General features: G+C 38.8%; 1 protein-coding gene across 2 annotated transcripts; it reads left to right on the top strand.

Moving 5' to 3' along the window:
• Positions 1–5,882: 5,882 nt before the first annotated feature.
• Positions 5,883–20,998, top strand: top2a (DNA topoisomerase II alpha). 2 transcript variants are annotated; one of them, XM_084740787.1, is made up of 35 exons: positions 5,883–6,023; positions 7,202–7,351; positions 7,571–7,661; positions 7,782–7,845; positions 8,006–8,151; positions 8,380–8,477; positions 8,570–8,782; positions 8,960–9,133; positions 9,505–9,606; positions 9,746–9,883; positions 9,984–10,122; positions 10,241–10,398; positions 10,566–10,691; positions 11,139–11,249; positions 11,977–12,082; positions 12,226–12,335; positions 12,507–12,599; positions 12,683–12,797; positions 12,898–13,019; positions 13,620–13,768; positions 13,898–14,129; positions 14,226–14,360; positions 14,486–14,686; positions 14,798–14,993; positions 15,150–15,241; positions 16,014–16,160; positions 16,272–16,355; positions 16,602–16,808; positions 16,955–17,075; positions 18,725–18,892; positions 19,270–19,447; positions 19,554–19,609; positions 19,705–19,824; positions 20,043–20,269; positions 20,610–20,998. In XM_084740787.1, exons 1-35 carry the CDS (start codon positions 6,006–6,008, stop codon positions 20,757–20,759), a joined length of 4,737 nt encoding a protein of 1,578 aa, XP_084596913.1. In that variant the 5' UTR covers positions 5,883–6,005; the 3' UTR covers positions 20,760–20,998. The 2 variants fall into 2 exon arrangements, with proteins under 2 accessions (XP_084596913.1, XP_084596914.1); XM_084740788.1 differs by having other exon boundaries at positions 5,884–6,023; positions 7,205–7,351.
• Positions 20,999–22,054: the final 1,056 nt, after the last annotated feature.

Below are 22,054 nucleotides of genomic sequence, written 5' to 3'. Positions count from 1 at the left end.
AAATAAATACATATTTTTGGAAATATGTGTATTTGCCATCTTGGTGAGAGTAGATAAGAAAGTTGATACCACTCTCATGTTTGTACGCTAAATATGGAGTTACAGCCAGGGGATGGTTAGCTTAATGTAACATAAAGACAGGAAACAGGTGATATAGCTAGTCCTGTCCAACCTACCAGCAAAAAGATGACAAATTAATGCATTATCTTGTATAGTTAATCTGTACACAAATTGAAATTAAAAAAACAAACAAACTACAGTTTATGTTCTTATGAGGGGTTTTGCACTGGTTGCCTCACGGTGATGTTGACTCCAGGAAGTCACTGCTCCCAGCCAGGAAATAGTCCTGCATGTAACCCCCCTATTTCTTAAAATGTTCAACTGTTCCTTTAAGACAAAGTACTGGCAATTCACCCTATCAGGCTAAAGTAGTCCCAAATGTTAGCCAACTGACCCTTTCCTTGCTGCTTCCGTCCTGATTTCTAATATTGAAGATGGGTAAATTATGGCCTTGGGGGCTAGCAAATGTTAGCAAAATGCTAAATAACTTGCTAGTTAATCTACGCCAGTCATAAGTTAGCTAACATTTTGCTATCGCTAACTTAAGATGTGACTCTGCATGTTGATTTTAAAAGGAAAAAGTTGACTGAGGTGCGAAACTTGCTCTGTTATGTAGCACAGAACAAAAAGATGCGGGACTTGGGAAAGGTTAGTTAAAGTGCGTCTTGCATCATCAACTCAGATGCTTTTGGCTTATCTTTGGTGGATGGAAAGCCAACATGAAAAAAAAAAAAAGATGCATTTAGAAAATCATCCTTGACACAACACAAGATCTCTGCTGGAACAATACCTGTCCAGTGCTCAGTTGGAGACAGCAGTTGTTTACCTGTCACCATAATATCTGTAAAACAACACTATTCTTGTATGACACAGCAGGACATTGAGCTGCACGAAACAGCCCCTTTAGACAGCTATCAACAGATCTATGACACATCAAGTTTCTTTCTCCCTCACTGCCCCCAACAGTCAAGTTGTATCAGGCCTCAGAAAACACAAGGACATCAATAAATAAACAGGAAAGCAGGTGGTACTGAGAGCATGGGTGTCCATCTGCTTTGCTAACGTCTCTCAACAACTTTAGATGGGTGACTATTTTTGGATGCTAAGTACTTAGCAATCCCTGTTTTAAACTGCCCACCAGTAAGAGAAAAGAGGAAGTCTGTATGTGAGCATGTATCAAGGTTAGAATAGTAAACAAAACGTGTAACTGTATTAAATTACCTGAAAATTACATGCTTTGTAATTACGAAGGTCGATATTATGATGGAGCCAATATATGGCACATAAATATATTGTATAAAACGGTGTGATTTTTTCTGTGTGCCATGAAAGTTCTCTGCACAAAAAAACTTTGCAAAACCACAAATTGTTGTTTTTACACTTAAGCACTGTGTTTTTATGAATTTAACAACTGAAACTGATATAGAGCCCTGCAGGATCAAAACCTGGAAATTGGTTAGCATATTAGTGCTTCCTGATTTTCATGTTTTGTTTTACAGCATAAAATAGATCAGTAAATATCTCACTTGTGAATTTTGAAACTTATGAGTCTTAAAAAAGACAGTTGCTAAGGAGTGGCTAAATGAGACTACAGTGGTTGTCATGGACATTAAATGTCATCACACCAAACACTTAGTGGGGGGTGACGTTGAAAATGATAAAAGTGGTGTACATTTGTGAAGATTATCCTGCTGAACAAAACATGTAAGCATCATAAATGTTGTTTATTTACTTATTTATTTTCTGCACTTATCTAAAATCCAGTGGAAAAATCTCATTTGCTTTTTGTTGAGGGAACAAGAGCGACACAAATTTCCAGGTAGGCCGACAAAAATACATCATCTCTGCAGCAGTCTAGTGATCTACTGATCTTATCTAACTGTCAGCAATAAAGCAAACATGTATTTCCCAAAATATCAAACTTTTCCATTAATGTAGTTGAGTTATCTGAAAATAAGGTAACAGTGAATTATCTCACAAAAACCTCACACTGCTCTGGCTCACAATTCTTTTGTACTAGTTTTAGAAAAGTACATTTTGAGTCTACATTGTCTCATTGTCAGGTACAGAGGAATCAAAAATATCCTATTTTTAAGGTAGCATATCCAGTCTCTTGTGTTGGATGTGTTAAAAACGGACAAGGCTGGCACATTCTTTTATATTTCTTAAAGGAGATCAGTCATTCTTTCTGGCTGAAGAAGTACAAAATCAAACTTTAGTGTGTGTTTGCACCTTTATTCATATGTGCAGGTGTGGGTGTATATGTGTACATACACTTCACTACATCCACCGGACCACAGCTCAGGCTTCTCAGCCCTATTATTATCATGCCAAGGTCAGATGAGTGGGCAGCATAGCAGAGGAAGACAGATAAGAATGGTGGAACAGTTAGATAAATAAGGTTAGTGCGTTTCCATTGACGGATAGCCACCAGGCCAGAAATGTGAAAGCCCAGGTTTTCTTAGTGCTGAATAAAATCATCTGTCTTTCTCTCTGTGTAGTGGTTTCTTAAATCCTGCACTTCTGAATCTTTACATTAGGTGAACACGGCAGTAAAAGACAAGAAGGAGAGCTCTGCACGAGGATGCATAGCTGTTAAAACACATCAGCTGAGGGCTATCATGAAACTACAACGGCACACTTCTGGGGAGATAAACCCATTAACCACTAAATAGCTTTTAGGCAGCTATCACGTACAGTGTGTATGCGTGTGTGACAGAGAGATTGGAGGAAATGAGGGAGAGAGAGGAGGAAGCAGGGGAGGAGAATATTGATAAATGAGGCAAAATGGAAATTCAACACTTTGGGAGAAAGGGAGCTGCACTCCCAGAAAACATTACAGAACATTTTCTTGCAAGTAATTTTTGTATTTATTCAAAAAGACAATAATGGTCTCTTCACAGATAAAGATTGGTATTAGCAGAATTCAGAGAATGGGTGTGCGTCTTTCCCTTTTTCTTCCTAGTTGGGAATGTCCTGTTCCTCTCTTCGGCTGGGGAATGTGTAGAGGGAAAGACGCAATATAGACCCACCAACCAGGACTCAATTTACCGCCAGCTTTCATGAGGCTGCGAGCCAACCAGGCTTGGATCTCAGCAGTGGTGAGGTTGTTGTGGTGAGAGCTTGTTTGTCAGAACCATTTGGGCGACCCAGTCAGCCAGTCAGTCAGTGTACTTCTATAACGGATTAAAAAATGATCTGGTGGACACTATTAATGTTTACATCCCGCACTTTCATGAGCTCAAGCCTCCCATCCATAACTAGATACACCCTTCATTCTGTGCAGGGATGGTTGGTGGCTTGGGTGCAGATCCCAAAGGGACAGAGGAGATGTGTCCACCTCAACTTATTGTGTTTATATACAAAAGCCAACTCCATTTGAGAAATAATTCACACATAAACACAGCACTTTTTGAAGGATTTATTTAAGTGCCATCGAGAACCATCTATATTTGAGAGAAAGCAGACATCTCTATGGCTGATATCTCCAAAACTCTGCAACTCACACCAAAATAATCTAGATGGATAGGTTCCACTACACGTAAGAGGGAAAATATGTATTTTGTAGGTGAACTGCCCCTCTAACTGGTATGAATATATATCTGCTGACTGTCTGGTAAATCATTTGGAGCCTACTGTTTCCTTGCCATTGTACATCTATGAAAAATTTACATCTCCAGCATTTCCTCCTGTGAGTGAGAGGTAGCTGTCGCCTGCTGTACCTTGGCTGATACAAGCACCTTGGGTGTTGATGCACGCTTGACTTTTCAGAGTGCAATAACAAGGTGCTAAATTCTTTGCTGACTTTGCAGGTGATGCTTCAGGACAAGATGTAAATAAGATGGCATTTGCATGGATGTTAAATACTGCAGCTTCTCTTAGCTCCATGAATCCTGAGTGGCATTATGCACTTGTGAATATCACAGTTTCTCTGATCTCTGTAAATCCTGCAGGATTATACAACTTGCATATTAGGCTTCAAAGAACATGACCGAGCTTTAAAAAGTGCTATGCTTGCATGATATATCATGTAAAGACAGCTGGTAACCAGCTGAGTGTTTTTATCATGGAAGGGAATAAAACTGCATGTATAGACATGAGGGGAAAAATAGATTGCAGATATTTAGTCTAAGTCCAGTCTTATATGCTGATATAAAACATCAGTAGTCTCTCTGAACCATACTGTATGTTACTAATGAGAAAAAAGTAAAGGATCACTTTGTGCACCTTTAAGATCTGTCTCTCTTTCTCATTTGCTGTAAAAACCAGGAAGCATGATAACATCAAAGAATGATCGTGGTGAATATAGAAGATAACATTTATATTCTTTTTAGCTTAATGTCTTTTTAATTATCAGATGAGGTGCAATTTAGTCGACAATTTAATGACTCATAGAAGCTCTTTAATGAATGTGTATATTTAATAATAACCACTTCAAACTTATGAAAGACAAAAAAGGGCTATTTTGCCATTTTAAGATATGTGGCCACACTGTGCAGTACAGTGCATCAAATGAACTAATGTGTATGAGGTTATAGTGCTAACAGTCTAATGTTAATGGTGTTTATGTCAATGTACCCCCTCCTCAACCCCCTCAAGGGCAAACAGACTATGATTCAAACATTGCTTACCCAAGAATCACCTCAAGCTAAAGTCAGCACTTCCATCAAAATCAGAATCAGAAATACTTTATCGATCCCTGGGAGGAAATCGGTTGCATTACAGTTGTGCCCATTCAAGAAAAGACTTGATAAGAAAATAAAAGTAACAAGAATGTAAAAATTAGTTTTTAAAAAATATGTGCATTATACAATACTAGGTATAAAAAATAAAATAAGTAAATAAGACATGTATAAAAAATATATGCAAATAATACATATGACAATATATACAACAATCTACACATAGTGTAAACAAACAATGCTGAAGTGGAGGATATAAGTGTGTTAAGTGAAGTATAGTAATAAGAAAATAATCATACTCTCATATGCTTTTATTTATGTGTTGCAGTACAGCCAGAACAATAAAAACAAAACAAAACAAACAAACAAAAACTGAACAACACCCCCCCCCCCTACCAAAAAAAACCCAAAACAAAACAAAAAAACAAAAAAACAAATTACTCTTCCTGTACTCTGTATAAATAAAATATATGTGTTAGCTATGCATATAGGCCTACAGATAATAATAGGGGCTCTAATTGGGAAAACGTTCATCTTGATTAGTTTTTGGAAGATATTTTCTATTAATAGACCGACAATATTGTTTCAGTATTATTCAATAATCAATGACAATATACAGTGTATACAAATGTAATGTTTGGATTTTCACATTGACCAACTATTGCCAAATCAGAACTGAACGGACAGTTTTTTATGGAAAACAATAACAAAATACTTTTCATTTAATTTCTTAGTTGTAGATGATTGTCAGTCAGCTTATTCTGTAAATCTATTTTCAGACAAGTGTTCTATTCTATTCCTTTCTACACTTAATAAATAAACAAAATATAAACAGACATGTACTCAATATAATGATATCAGAGGACAAAAAAACGATGATTCCAAATAAACAAAACGCGGTCTCACATTCTGCTCGTTTCTATTTCAGGAAGCTCTTAAGCGGCGAGACACGACGTGGGCGGGTTCATGTCTATTGTTTCGTTTGTGATTGGCTGTTTACTTGAAAAGGGGCGGTTTTAAGTTTCTCATTGGACAGAAACAGCGGAAGGAAACAACGGCCTGTAGTTTGATTGGTCAATATAACAGGCGCGAGCGGTTTCCTTCAATTTTCGAATTTTCAAACCATTCACTCTCAGTACGATATGTTCAAAGCTAGTGCAGCCAGGCAGCAGTTAGTTAGGTGACTTAGGAGTTAGCCGAGTGTTATAAACGTAAGCTAAAAGTTATTTGAAGCGCAAGCGTTTAGCAATAAATACAAGAAGAATGGCTGAACCACTGAAGGTAATTTTGCAGTCTCTTCCGTGTTTGCTGTTCGTAGATACTGTCAGTGTTAGCTCCAGTGAAACTTTGCAACGGTTTGAGTTAGCTAGCTCTAGCTAACATCGCTTATACCTTAACGTTATGATGTTAACGATATTTAACGTAATGGCGTGGGACGTTAAACCTGCAAAAATACATTATATTATGCAAAACGCTGTGGTTTAAGAAAAACATGATTTCCAGTCAATAGCTAACATAATAACTCTCCGCCTAGACACATGGTACAGCAGCAAATGTGATGTAGACTAATAGATTTGACACGTTGGTTAATGTTATGGTACATATTACTATGTGACTGGGTAGCTAACGTTAACACTAATGTTAGTTACATCTTTTCTGAAAACGTTACATCTTATCCACTGGAGAAATAACCCGTCTCACAGCACGAGCAATACTAATGTTGCATTCATTTAATCAAGGATCACCGTTAACTTGTCTTTACCAGTTTAGCGAATATTGTCACGTTTGTTTATAGTTATGGAGGATCCCGTGGAGCTTCTTTTAATTAGGCTAGGTAATTAGGCTTTTCAGTAGAACTTCTTTAATCAGCATTTTTACATTTCAGAGGCAGGTATCGGGGACTACATTTGTCAAGTCGAGATAATAGAAACGGCTGCAACCAGATGTTCCAAACATCTGTCATTCTGAAGTGTCCTTCAGCAACATTGTTAAAGCAGATCACAGGAGTTTCAAAGTTTTGGGGTTTTTTTGTAGGCTGTGCACTAATTGTTTTTGTTTGTTTGTTTGTTTTAACAGTAGACGTGTTTTTGTGTTCATTATATTGTCTGAAGTTTTGTTTTGTCTACATTACAAGCTCCGGATTCAAGTAATTACAACAATGTTACTCTTTTTGAACAAGTGCCATTGCAAATGATAAAGTAGATTATTGTATGTGTGATATATTGACATACTGTGTACACAAAGAAGACAGGAGAAAACAAAACAGGACATATTGACAATAAGAAAAAAACACTTAGAATATTTTAATTAAACTTCCAAGGATCAAAAATGTATTCACCAATAGACAAGATAAAAGAAAAATAATAGGCTATAAGATATATGTATTTCTAAAAGGGAGTAGAACTGTCTTTGACAGTGCAAGAACATCCACATAAAAGATAACTGTGTTCCATTTGCAGCAGGCTTTCTTTGAAAACAAGCCGGTGGAAAAGAAAAAGAAAGATCCGAAGCGGCTCTCAGTGGAGAGGATCTACCAGAAGAAGACGCAGTTGGAGCACATTTTGCTCCGACCAGACTCCTACATAGGGTCTGTAGAGCCTGTCACCCAGGTAAGAGATCACACGGCAATGCCTGTGAAATTTGTAGCTTCTCTAATCAACCTTAAGTGATTTAAGACCTATGTGAGGGTGGACTATTTTAGATGTTTCAGAAGAATTTTTCCTCTGTCTGCAGAGTCGCAGGCTGTTGACTGGGAGAACAAAGCATTAATGGTTCATATTATACAAATTTATGCATGATCTTCATAATCACTAATTGACTTTCCTCAGCAAATGTGGGTGTATGATGAGGATGTTGGACTGAACTGCCGTGATGTGACGTTTGTGCCAGGGCTTTACAAGATTTTTGATGAGATTCTGGGTGAGTAAATTGCTCATAATATTAGATGGTGTTTGATTTAAATAGACAAAATGTTGGCCATCCGATGGTGTGCCTACCATACTAAAGCAATTAGTTTTAATTCTTCCAATCTCCTTCCAGTAAATGCAGCTGATAATAAGCAGAGGGATAAGAGCATGTCCTGCATCAAAGTCAACATTGATGTGTGAGTAATATTTAATGTTTCACAACCAAATAAGATCTCAAAATTAATTGTCTCTTTGCTTGTAAGCTGTCAAAAAGCCACATCTCATGTTCAGTTTAACTGCTTTTCTGAGTGTCACAGAAGCACATGATTAATTGTCTTTGCATGTTTTTTCTTTCAGTGAAAACAACACCATCAGTGTTTGGAATAATGGGAAGGGTATTCCTGTGGTGGAGCACAAAGTAGAGAAGGTCTTTGTGCCTGCTCTCATCTTCGGACAGCTCCTCACCTCCAGTAACTATGATGATGATGAGAAGAAAGTCACTGGTAAGATTATTAAATAAATAATGAATAAATATATAAACTATATTATAAGAATAGAGTTAATACATTCCCACATCCCTCTAAAATGTTTCATTATAACAGGCTTGGCAAACTATGAACATAAGACCTAGAAAGCCACATATAGGTATAAATAGGCTACAGCCATGTTTCGTGTTTAAGCAGTAGACCATTACTTTTGTAGTATCCTAACCTACAGTTTTGGTACTTTAGGTGGACGCAATGGATACGGTGCTAAGCTTTGCAACATCTTTAGCACAAAGTTCACTGTAGAGACTGCCTGTAAAGAGTCAAGGAAGACCTTCAAGCAGGTAGGAGGGAGGTTGAACCACATTTTCTCTACTCTAATGATTAGAGCTTGTAAGGGAAATGTTACTTTACGGTATGTCCATGTTTTCTTCAGACTTGGTATGACAATATGGGCAGGGCAGGTGATGCTGCCATCAAGTCCTTTGATGGAGAGGATTTCACTTGCATCACCTTCAGGCCAGATCTGGCTAAGTTTAAAATGAGCATCCTGGACAAAGACACAGTGGCTCTGATGACCAGGAGGGCCTACGACATCGCTGGAGCCTCCAAGGGTGTCCGCGTGTTCTTCAATGGCAAGAGGCTGCCAGTAAGTTGCCACGCTGCTTCACTTTTCTTCCCCTCACTTTCGAGCTGTTGCTTGCTGTCAGCCACATGTCTGTCAGCCATGTTTTACTAAATTAGAAATGGATTTTTTTATGATTTTACTAATTATTGCCTATAGGGGGTAAATCTTGTGATGAAGACAACCGCTCTTGTGCTCTAGATTTCAGGTTTCCGTAGCTACGTGGACATGTATTTGAAGGACAAGGTGGATGAGGTTGGCAATGCCCTCACTGTGGTCCATGAGATTGTCAACGAGCGCTGGGAGGTGTGCCTCACCATGAGTGAGAAAGGCTTCCAGCAAGTCAGCTTTGTCAACAGCATTGCTACAACCAAGGTAATGTCACAGTGTATTAATCGGATTTGTAATAAATTACTCTGTGTGTGTATGTATGAATGTATGTATACGTACCAAGTGATTGAGTGAGTGTAGTGACCTCCATGCCGAACCAGTGATTTAATATTTTAAGTTATCTGTTGGAATACTGAGCGCCAATATTAATTTTAATCTTATTTTGTCAGCCTTGTTTAAATTTTCATCTTAGAGCAGCTATAAAGCATTTTAAGGCAGACTGAGCGAGTAAGCCAGGTTCCTCTGGCAGCTAAGTACACGTTTGGCTGCTCTCCCAGTCACTTTGTGTCACTACGATTAAGACTTATGACATTTATTCTGTAAATGCAACCTTATGTTTGTCCTCTGGACGGCAGGGAGGGAGGCACGTCGACTATGTGGCTGACCAGGTGGTTGGCAAGCTCATTGAAGTGGTGAAAAAGAAGAACAAAGCTGGTGTGGTTGTCAAGCCTTTCCAGGTACAGTGACCTTATTGTAACTCCACATCTCATATTGTGTGATTACATTATTGTCATGATTACTGGAGAAGCTAAGTGGAAGGTCTATTCTGTTGGTGAAAACGCGTAACTGAGTATGCTCCACTGTCTGTCCGTCCAGGTGAAGAACCACATATGGCTCTTTGTCAACTGCCTGATAGAGAACCCCACCTTTGACTCTCAGACCAAAGAGAACATGACACTGCAGCAGAAAAGCTTTGGGTCCTCATGTCCTCTCGGGGACAAGTTCATTAAACAGGTACCAATGATAATGAAACGCCACAGGCATTTCATTCTTACCCTCAGATTAGCAATTATTCAGTTTTCACTAATTTCTTTTCATTTTCTGTTCTCTGTAGGCCATGTCCTGTGGGATTGTGGAAAGCATCATGAACTGGGTGAAGTTTAAGGCCCAGACTCAGCTCAACAAGAAATGTTCAGCTGTTAAACACAACAAAATCAAGGGGGTGCCTAAACTGGATGATGCCAATGATGCAGGTATTGTATTCCACACTCTTTCTCTTTCTCTTGTTTTTTTTTTTTTTTTTTAGTGAATTCTAGCCTCAAGATAGCAAATGAGCGGTCAACATTATGCAGTAACCATATTCTCTGGCAGGTGGGAAGAACTCCATTGGCTGCACACTGATCCTAACTGAGGGAGACTCAGCCAAGACGCTTGCTGTGTCTGGGCTGGGTGTGGTTGGCAGGGACCGCTATGGTGTCTTCCCTCTCAGGGGAAAAATGCTCAACGTCCGAGAGGCTTCACTCAAACAGGTTAGAGGCAACAGTATCGATCTCATCACATGGCAGATTCATTTGTCTCTGTAGCCGGTCCTGGGGGGTCATATAGTTAGCTCTGTATTGATGTATTTACCTTGTGTGGACACGTGTCAATGAGTTTAGAAAACACCTGAAATTGCAAATTATTTGATCTTCATCAGATTATGGAGAACGCTGAAATCAACAACATCATTAAAATCCTCGGGCTTCAGTACAAGAAGAACTACAGTGACCCAGAATCGCTCAAGACTCTGCGTTACGGCAAGATCATGATCATGACAGATCAGGTACAGTACAGCTTTAATAATCCCCCAAGGGGCAATTTGTTGGAACAGCTTGTTATACACAAAAAACAAACAAATCATGATACGGGGGAGCTAAATATGGAATATAATCTAGGAATAATACTGATAAGCACAATAAAAAGATGATAAAAAGCATAAACCAACAATGACAATGGTTTAAAACCTACAGAGCATTTAGTAGTCAAGCAAGAACATCTCCAGGAGAAGGCACTGATGTGCCAGTAGTTTCATCTTGGACATTTGTTTTATTTTTGTTTTTGGTGTATCCAAACTGTATGCATCATTTCAAACAAGACTGTTTTTTTTTTTATTTAGTCAGAGAGCAATTTACAGCCACTGCTTTTCAAGGTTGTCACATTAATCTTTAGATTTACAGATTACCTTACAGTAACCTGACTAGACTCTTCTGTATTCCTGTGATTGTGACAGGATCAAGATGGTTCCCACATTAAGGGTCTGCTGATCAACTTCATCCACCATAACTGGCCATCCTTGCTGCGCCACAACTTCCTGGAAGAGTTCATCACCCCCATCATCAAGGTTCGTTGTTGCATCATCATCAAAGTCTCACACCAAAACAAGAGGTTACTTGGGCCATGGTTGACAAGTTACTTTACTTAATTTTAGTTATCTAGAAAATGTGGAAAGTAGTTAAATGATTTGGGTGCAATACTGTGAAAGAAAAGGTGATTTTTAGCCCTGATAAGAAGTCCTAACTCTAGGAGTAGTCTGCTTGAAATCGCAACAACACTGCCATCTGGTGTCAAAATTTATATAAAAAAACACTCATGATTTCTCTTTGATGTTCAAATTCCCTCTAGGGATGCACAATATGAATTATCCATTACAATATGGATAATTAACTGTGTCTCATGGCCAACACCAACAAACCAATAATTTCACATTATTTTTATTTAAAAAGAAGGTCCTGTAACCTGTAGTTTATGCACACCTGAGGGTAAGAAAGGCTTAGTTTAGTGAGCAAAGATTGATTATTTAATATACTGTAGCTGAACTGAACCAAAAGTAAAAGAAAAAAAAACCTTCACAAACAAACTTTAGCTTTCATAGAGCATTTTGCTTAAGAATTCAAATATAATGCTTTGACATAATCTGTCAAATAAGATGTATAATTATGATTTGCAAAATATATATAATAATTGAAATAATAAATAAAATAAACTTCCTTATTTTACCATAACCATTTAAACGACAAGGTATGAAGACAGGAGCTGATTGCACACTTCTTTTATTTCCCTCTCTGTAGGTATCTTACAAGAAAACACAGTTGTCATTCTACAGTATCCCTGAATACAACGCCTGGAAAGAGAGCCAGCCCAACCACAAATCTTGGAAAACCAAATACTACAAAGGTTTGTTATAAACCCCTGTGTGGTAGTAAAAATGGAAAGTAAGCAACCCTTTATCCATGGTTAATGTCACGATTATAGTCTTGTGTGTCATTATAGTGCTGTGTCTAATAGTTTCTCTTCCTGTGTGGCCTCCATCCATCCAGGTTTGGGAACCAGCACAGCGCAGGAAGCCAAGGAGTACTTCTCTGATATGCAGAGACACCGTATCCCATTCAAGTACTCTGGACCTCAAGACGATGAAGCTATCACCCTTGTAAGATTTTACTATTTGTTTTGCTCATTCCTCTGCCCGTACGATTTTTGGAGGATCCCATTAAATTTACTTTAAACTTTTTAGAGCTTGTAGTGCATCCTTTAAACCAAGGATGTAGAGTAATAAGTGTGTTAATATCTGATTTTTGCATTATCTTTTTGTTTTGCCCAGGCCTTTAGCAAGAAGAAAGTGGATGAGCGTAAAGAGTGGCTGACCAACTTCATGGTCAACAGGCGCCAACGCAGGGAGCACAACCTGCCTGAGGTAACGTCCCAACACTTTATGAACTTCACATGCTTTATTGCTATTTTCTATTAAGTTTCACTGTATCTTTTGTCTCTTCACAGGACTACCTGTATGGCCAGTCCACCAAGTTCCTCTCCTACAACGACTTTGTCAACAAGGAGCTGGTACTTTTCTCCAACTCTGACAATGAGAGGTCGATCCCCTGCCTGGTGGATGGTGCGTGAAAATGATTTTGATCAAAAAGAACACATCTGTAACCTCTGCTTGTTAGGCACCGGTGTGGTCTTATATGCATCTGCATTTGTGTGCATGTCAGGTCTGAAGCCAGGACAGAGGAAGGTGGTGTTCTGTTGCTTCAAGAGAAATGACAAGCGGGAGGTGAAGGTGGCCCAGTTGGCCGGCTCGGTGGCTGAGATGTCAGCCTACCACCATGGAGAGGTGAGACGACATATACCCCAATGAGCTGATTTCCCAAATATGCTTACAATGTCAAGCTTTCTGTGTTTGCATCAGGTGTAGCCTGTTAGTTTGTTAGATCACTGCCAACAAGGGTTTATCCCAGGAATGCCTATCCAATGCATAATAATGAGAAAACAGAAAAAGCATATGGAAATACATTTTAGTTTACTTTCTTAACAGATAGACAACAGCTGTGTGAATGTATCACTGGAATACACTGAAAGTTTTAATTAATATATTAACAAACAAAAGCAGCATGATTTTAAATACATCTGGCCTTTAATGGCATCAGTTCGAGAACTCTAAGGCTTAACCATCTTGCCTGACTGGGCAAGTGGTTAAAAAAAAACCTTGATAAGTGATTAATCGTTGATGTAAATTTTCAGGCAGAATGGCAGAAAAATTTGTTTTCAACCTGATTTTCTCTCTTTATTATCATATCAAACTGATTGTCTTTGGGTTGTAGCATGACAAAAAGAGACATCACCCTGGACTTAAAGGGATGTTTTTCACTACTTTCTGACATTTTATAGATGTGGTTTTGCTAATGAAATCTCCATAACTCTTTTAATATTTCAGGTTTCTCTGATGATGACTATTGTGGGTTTGGCCCAGAACTTTGTGGGAAGCAACAACTTGAACCTGTTGCAGCCTCTGGGTCAGTTTGGAACCAGGTTGCACGGTGGCAAGGACTCTGCCAGCCCTCGATATATCTTCACCATGCTCAGGTCAGCAGCCTCCTTTACAAACAATAACTAATCTGAAGCTACAGGCCTCATGCACACGTTTTAGTTGATTTCATGGTTTACCTACTCAATGATTAACTCCAAAATTTTACCAACTTCCTGTCCTTCCAGCCCTCTTGCCCGCCTTCTTTTCCCACCCGTGGACGACAACCTGCTGAAGTACAACTATGATGACAACCAGCGTGTAGAGCCGGAGTGGTACATGCCCATCATCCCTATGGTGCTGGTGAATGGTGCCGAAGGTATCGGCACAGGCTGGGCCAGCAAGATCCCCAACTATGACATCCGAGAGATTGTCAGCAACATCCACCGCATGCTCAACGGCGATGAGCCTCTGCCTATGGTGAGTACAGTTCAAAACTGTGTTTGTTTTCTGAGACTGTCATCTTGTGTCTTCTGCTGTACAAATGAAATGATGAGGGTTCTTTTTCTCCGATAGCTGCCAAGCTACAAAGGTTTCAGAGGCACAATTGAGCAGGTGATGGAAAATCAGTTCATGAATAGTGGAGAGGTGGCCATCATCGATTCCACCACCATTGAGATCTCTGAATTGCCTGTAAAGTCGTGGACGCAGGTTAGTCACTAAAGCTTTGTCCTTCTTCTAAGCTTTGTATTCAGGATGTGTTTTTTTTTATCCATAGTTTTGAGACCATTTCAAGAACCTCTACACGTCATTTTACATTGTTCTCTGTGGTCCAGATGTACAAGGAGAACGTGCTGGAGCCAATGTTGAACGGCACAGAGAAGGTGCCCTCACTGATCACAGACTTCAAGGAGTACCACACCGACACCACTGTGCGCTTTGTGGTCAAGATGACAGAAGAGAAGCTGCGGGAGGCGGAGGCTGCTGGCCTACACAAAGTCTTCAAACTTCAGAACTCCCTCACCTGCAATTCCATGGTAATGGCTGCAACACACGTGCACATTAATAAGTCTTTTTGTACCTTATTTTAAAATGTCAAGCATTTCTGAAAAGCTTAATCTGTTTTGTTTTTTTTCTTTTTCAAATAGGTTCTGTTTGACCATGTTGGCAGCCTGAAGAAGTACGAGTCTGTGCAGGATATCCTCAAGGACTTCTTCGAGTTGAGGATGAAGTACTATGTGCTGAGAAAGGACTGGTTGGCCGGCATGCTGGGGGCAGAGAGTTCTAAACTCACCAACCAGGCCCGCTTCATCCTGGAGAAAATCCAGGGCACTTTGGTCATCGGTTAGTGGCTTGATACATTTTTTGGTTAAAGCACTTGCTGCTAATACTGCCTGCTAATAAGTAATCACACAGTGAAAGTTTTAGCCATATTGTGCACTTGGAGTGTGTTTTAATTTTACTTGAACAAAAGTAATAAGACTGTCCATCTCCTTGTAGAGAACAAGCCAAAGAAGGAACTGATTCGCATGCTGCAGGAGATGGGCTACGACTCTGACCCAGTCAAGGCCTGGAAACTCGCTCAAGGAAAGGTAGAACGCTTTTCTACATTATTCAGGGTACCAGCAGGTTCTTAAAAGTATTGATATAAAATTCTCAAAATAAGGCCTTAAATGGATTGAATTTTGTTTCTTTAATTTAGGTCTCGTTTTTTTTCATAGGGTTATATAACTTAAAACTTGTATATGTAGTTTTTGATATCTTGATGCATTTTATCACGTTGCAGCCTCACCCCTGCTCTCTGTGTTAGGGCTGAACGCTGACACGCAAACATGCACACAGACACAAACACACACACAGAGCGAGGTCAGTGAACTGACCTGCTGCTAAAGCTGCTCTTGAAAAGCATTTTTTCGTATTTAAGTCGAATTCTGATCTGAATTTACTTTTTCATTTATTTTAATAATATGTTATTCAAAAGCAATTATTTTGTGATGAAAAAGGACTGATAAAATCCTAATGATACTCATCCAAAGTTTGTTATGTCTTGGGTGTTACAACAGTAGTGGATTTATGTATTAATCCTATTCCAGGCATGTGAGTATTATAATAAAATGTTTTACTAAATTCAAGTATTTGGTAAATTACTTTTTTTTTTACTGATATCAATTGTATCTTTCATATTTTTACCTGAATGTCCATGAAGTTGACATTGATTTTTATTTCCCAGTTGTATTAAAAGGATCTTAAAAATTCTTTAATTCATCTCGGAGTGGATTGGGGGTATCCTAGTTAATGAGGAAGACTAAATAATTAGCCTCCACTTGAACAAATAGGATTTTACATTTGTGTTCATGCTCTTAGAATGAAGAGGAAATGGAGGAGGAACAGGATGAAGAAGGAACAGAGAAGGAGGCGAGTGGGCCAGACTACAACTATCTGCTGAGCATGCCTATGTGGTTCCTGACCAAAGAGAAGAAAGAGGAGCTGTGCAAACAGAGAGATGCTAAGGTGCGATGTTCAGTTATACTGCAATCTCACAGCTGAGTCAAATGTAAAATTCAGAAATTAGTTTATCTTGTGCAAACTTTGTAAATTTCTGATCTAACTGGTATTTTGTAGCTGACAGAGTTGAACACCCTGAAGAGAAAGAGTCCAGAAGACCTGTGGAAGGAAGACCTTGCTGCTTTCACTGAGGAACTGGAGGTATTGGCTCTTTATTTGCCTACACTTGTTTTTCTTCTCTATACATCCAGTCTTAAGTGCACCTTGTCTGTCACATATTCCTTGCAGTACATCCACTATAGTTGTATAAATATGCTCAGCTGGAGGTTTTGATCATGAGCATGCATGCTGAAGCACTGATCCAAGCCCCTGGTCACATTCAGAGTTGTCACCGTGAAACTTTTCCTTCCTGAATAATCTTCTGATCTTGTTCCTTCTCGTGCTCAGAAAATTGAAGCAAAAGAAAAGGAGGATAATACAACTCATGTTAAAAAGGGGGCTGGCAAAGGCAAAGCAGTGAAGGTGAAGCAGGAGACTTTGCCCACGCCACAGGGTCGCCGTGTTATCCCACGTGTCACCAGCACTATGAAAGCAGAAGCCAACAGGAAGGCTGATATTAAGAAAGGAGAGGGCAAGAGAGGCAGGAAAGCCAAGGTATGTCTTTTCAAATTGAAATGTATCACACTAGACCGAAAAGTATGATTTGTTTGTTGCATCTTGAACTTTTTTTTTTTTTTTTTTGGCATGGCACACTCCACAAATAAAAGTAACACTGCTTGACCTTATTTCTGTAATCATAGGGGGAAAGTGTCGTGGTGAAGATGGAGTTTGAAGATGATGCAGAGAACGTAGAGCCAGTTGAGGAGATTGGCTTGGCTGCACGACTGGGCAAGAAAACTAAAACTGAGGCAAAGGAAAAAGGTGAGAATGACTGTAATTGCAGATAAAATTGTTGTTGCTGTTTGATTTGATTAGATTTTTTTGTATTTCTATGATATACAATTGTATTTAGACCTTGTATAAAAGTTAAATTTCTGCCACACAAGATAAAAAAAATAAAATGAACGTGTCTTCTATAAAGTCGCTCTTTAGTACAGTCTAGTGGTAACCCAGTGAAATTACATCCTATAAAAACTTTTGCTTGTGATTTTGTTTATACATGTCAAGCTTTACCACCTGTAATTCGGTAGGTCAAAGATTTAGTACTTCAGAGATAAGATATGAGGCTGCATGTCATAAAAGTATTTTTATTATATCTACCCACACTTTCTGGGTTTTATAGCAGCACACAAACTGACTCAGGTGACACGTCCTACTGCTTGAGCTAGTAAAACAATATAAAGTTTCTGATGGATGTTTGTAAGATAGTAACAGACTGCAATACTGTAAAACGATTATGTGGATATTTTTGGCTGCATCATGGTGTGTTTACAAGAACAACAGCATAATGACAACCATTAAAATGTTCTGTCTGAAGCACCAACAACTTTACACAAATAACTGCACCTACAATATTTTTCCCACAGTGGATAGTTTAAGTCTGAAATATTAGAGCATTCACAACAAAAATGACCAAACACCTTTACCATAGGGTTTGTACAAAAGTTTAAAAAATGCTTAAGTTTAGTTTTTAAGTTTAGGAGTATACTTGAATATTTATATACTCCTTGAAAATTTTTGATTTTCAAATATGGCTCATGTGAATCTAAATGAAACAATCCTGTGGTCATATTTGTCACTCATAATTGGATAAATGCTCTGTTGGTCGCTTACTCTGGAAATGAGCGAGCCTTAAATAAACATGATCAAAACATACAATCAATGTTAATATGAACAACTGGTTAAAAAAAAGTGACAATACACATTGATTGCTGTAGGTATAAAGAATTTTCAGTTGCATTTATATTAACAATGTAGATATCATGATGAACACAGTGAAAATATGGAATTTTTTGTATAAGTACCTTTTTAAATTGGTTAGAAAGTGTTGTATTTTACTCTTAAAAATCTGTATGCATCCTGCTACAATCATAAGTAATGGTTAAACGAAGTATTAGTAGTAATTATCACAGTTAGCAAGTCTTTTAAATTCTGTATGGAGATGAGGGTGTGCAATCTGGCCAGAAAATAATATCAGTCTATTTAATCACAGTCAACAATCTAAATTGTGATCTTTTTTCTCAGTTTTGAAATACTCTGTAGACTGTAGCTAGACTTGATTATAGCTGATGAATTTCTCCATTTGCACCATTTTAAACACAATGTTGTAAATGGGGGCCAAAGCATTGCACTGAATATGTCACTCAAGGAAGAGCCAGATAAAGTAATTCATCTAATCAGCACAGCCATATAGTTGGTTACATTGCTGTTTGTTTTCACATGCCAGTCAATTTAAACACAGAAGTAAGGGGACATTAAAGACCACAATTTCTACAATTTACCTGAAAAGTAGATTGCAGAAGCCTTGGATCAGGATCTCGATTTAAAATGGTCAGATTGCCCACCCCTCATCTAGACCTGGCTTCATTGTCTTTTTATTAAAGATAACTAAGAAATGCACTTCTCTGCAGCAGCAACAAAGACCAGCAAGCAGAGCACTCTTCAGTTCAAGCCTGTTGCCAAGAAGCCAAAGAAGAATCAGTGGTCTGATGAGGAGTCTGAAGGTCTGTCCGCCGAGAGTGACATGGAGATGGAGGAGGCCGTTGCCCCGAGGGAGCGTGTTGAACGCAAAACTAAAGGTGAATTGGCTAGATGATCCTGATCACCATCATCATTATAGGGAGACAAGTTTTTTTTTCTGTAGTGTCGCCCATCTGTCTTCTTGTGAAAAGAGTAACTTAACTTATCTCATACCCAGACTGCCAGATAAGATAGAATCATTCCAGACATGTTTGGGATTTTGAATTAAAACACAGATAACTAATTTCCTGAGGCTAATTAGCTCTTATCTCCATTCACCCCTAACTGATCTTTGCAACGGCTGTTTGAATTCTTATCTATTGTGGCAGATCTCCATTAAAACAAACTTCTCGTTCTCATTTTTGTTTATATGTAAAAATGTGGCCCTACGTAGCAGCATTGCTAAATCAAACCATTCTGTTGCGTATTCCTAAAGCTAAGGTGAAGTACAGCATGTCTGACAGTGAAGATGACTTTGAAGACTGGGGAAAGAAAGAAGCTCCAAAACAGAAAGCTGCTATCAGCGATGACGATAGCTTTTTGCCAGAGCCCAGCAACATGGCTGACAGTGATGTGGACTCTCCAGCACCACCTCCCAAAGCTCCAGAACCCAAGTGAGTATAGTTATGTGATTTCTTTTGCATCAAGGTTTTTTTCAGACTTTTTTTTTTTTTTTTTTTTTTTTTTTACCTTAAATTAAATGTCATCATTTCTGTGCAGGAAGAAAGTTCTGAAGAGCAAATCCACAGTTAAACAAAGTAAAAGCAAGTCAAGCTGTAAGTATTTTCATGCAACTCTTGTTAGAGGAGCTGGAGAAACATTGGGCTGTGAGTCTGAGCGTTAATTATTTTCTCTTGGTGGTGCTTTGCAGCTCAATCAGATGATCAGGTGCCTGCACCCAAGGCTCCAGTCCAACGTAAACCCAAAGAGGCTGCACCCAAGAAGGCTCCTGCTGCCAAGAAACCAGCTGCATCCAAGAAGAAGGCTGCAGGTATTAGCAGCTAATTTTAGTTTTATATTTCACACTGATTAAGGAGCTGATTTATAGTATATACATGTTACCAATATGTGGTAACAATTACAAGTTGATTGTAGCAATAGTGACACACATTTGTCACACTAATTTCTTATGATTACACACTTAAAGTGCACAATGGTTAAAGATAAGAAAGGACGGTTGGCATTGTTTTTCCTGTCAATTTCTCATAGATGTGAAGCAGCCATCCATCCTGGATGCTCTCTCTAAGTCCAAACCCTCATCCAGCAAAGCTGCCAAGACGGTTCCTTCATTTGACTCCAGTGACTCCGAGGGTGAAGCTAAGGCTCCAGTTGCAAAGAAGCCCGCTCTGAAACGGAAACAGGCCGTCAGTGACGACTCTGACAGCAGCTCAGACAACCTCATGGCACGTCTCAAGGCCAAAACTGCTGGCAGCAAGGTCAGTTGAAGTGTGTTTTATAATTGTAAAATTAACGTTTCTATAGATGGAGGCTGGTGGCTTTGGTGAGAGTGATGAATCATCTTTTTCTGGTTAAACAGAAGGAGTCTTAAACTTTAGAATATCAATCTGAGCCTGTCAGTGGCCAAACGAGCACCTTTAGGGGATGCCCTTTGACAAAAACATGGGAAAATAGGGTCCATCTAAAAAATAATGAAGTTACACTTAAGCCTACACTTTTATGTTAAAATGCCAAACGGCATGTTAGTATTTAAAGACCTGGGATGAGAGGAAGTTGGAACTTTTTTTTAATAGCTAAATATCTTCTCTGTTCTTGTAGAAAACCAAGAAGTGGCTCGATGACGACAGCTTCAAAGTGTCGGACCAGGAAGCCGAATCCCCCATAGCTGTAGCACCGCGGGACAAGCCCTCACGTGCACGGAAACCTGTTGCATACAACCTGGACTCTGACTCAGATGAAGACTTTTAAATCCATGTCAATGTCTACATGGTCCTTTTTTGTATTTTGATACATTTGATACATTAGATTTTGTATTAAAGACAGGTTATTTAGTAAGTTAAAGTTTGTGACGTGATTAAATATGGCTTTGCTTTTATCATTTGAAGCACAGCGTTTACACTTGAATGGACCTTAGACTTGCAGGTCTTATAAATCCGATTGATTGTTGAAAGATTTCATCCTGTCAAAGTTCAGAAGTTGCCAGGTGCTTTTTATATAAGTCTAGTTTTAAACTTAAAATTCCTAACTCTTATGTTTCTTGAAACGTCTTTTGTAATCAACTTATTTGTGTTTTGTCTTGTCTTGTAAATATTTCAATGGCTATTAATTTTATATCTTGAAAAATAAAGTTAACTTGTTTGTATTTATTGTGTAGTGAGTTTCAAATTGTGAGTTGGATGATGAGATTGCTTTCAGGTTCTTTTATCCTTTTACAACAGGACTGTATAATGCAATATAATGGTCACAAAAACAACAAAATTATACAGTTAGTGGGCAATTAGGTTTAAAACACTGTTTTTCATGGTGGAATGTCAAAGATGAATTTAGGAATGTCAGCATGAGGTAAGACGCTGCTCTGTAGTCTGGTGGTACGGCAGCAGATACTCCTGTATCTCTTGCCAGAATGGAGAAAGGTGTTGTCATAGTAACTTTTGGGCTCTGCACAGGCACCTCACCTCCTGATATCTCTGATGCTTGGTAGATGGGTACTAGTGATGTTCTGTGTGGTTTTAATCACCCACTGTATCTTCTGTGGATTTTCATTCCTGTCCCATCCCACTCCCACAAAATTAAATTAGAGAGTAAAAAAAAAACATTACTGTCCCATCCCCGTCAATCCACAGTCCACACGTGACAGTACATAATTTACATATAAAAACAGACCTATTGTTATGATTCCCACCCCTGCCTGCTCCTGTTTACTGTTTCCTTTCCTGTCCCAGTCCTGTGATGAATAACAAAACCGACTCCTGTACCCTGAGGGATTCACAAACCAATGTCCTCTGGTCCCGGGCCATGATTATCTTAAGGAAGTTTGTGATGTTTTCAGTCAGAATTCTTTTTATTGCTGCTCTATTGACGTTAACAAGAACGTGGCACTGGAAGTTTCCTTAAGAAATACAGCCAATTCTGAGCTTACTTTACCAGGGTGGAGATGTGTGATGCTGATTGGCAGGAAATGTTCACTTGCTCCACCTCAGCTCCACTCATGTAGACAGGGGAGTGTGTCTTTGCCTCCTTTTCTAGAAATCAACAATCAGTTC

Source organism: Lutjanus erythropterus, chromosome 17 (genome assembly GCF_056507025.1).
Source record: "Lutjanus erythropterus isolate fLutEry1 chromosome 17, fLutEry1.hap2, whole genome shotgun sequence".
NCBI lineage: Eukaryota > Metazoa > Chordata > Actinopteri > Lutjaniformes > Lutjanidae > Lutjanus > Lutjanus erythropterus.
This window is presented reverse-complemented; position numbering and strand designations above follow the sequence as displayed.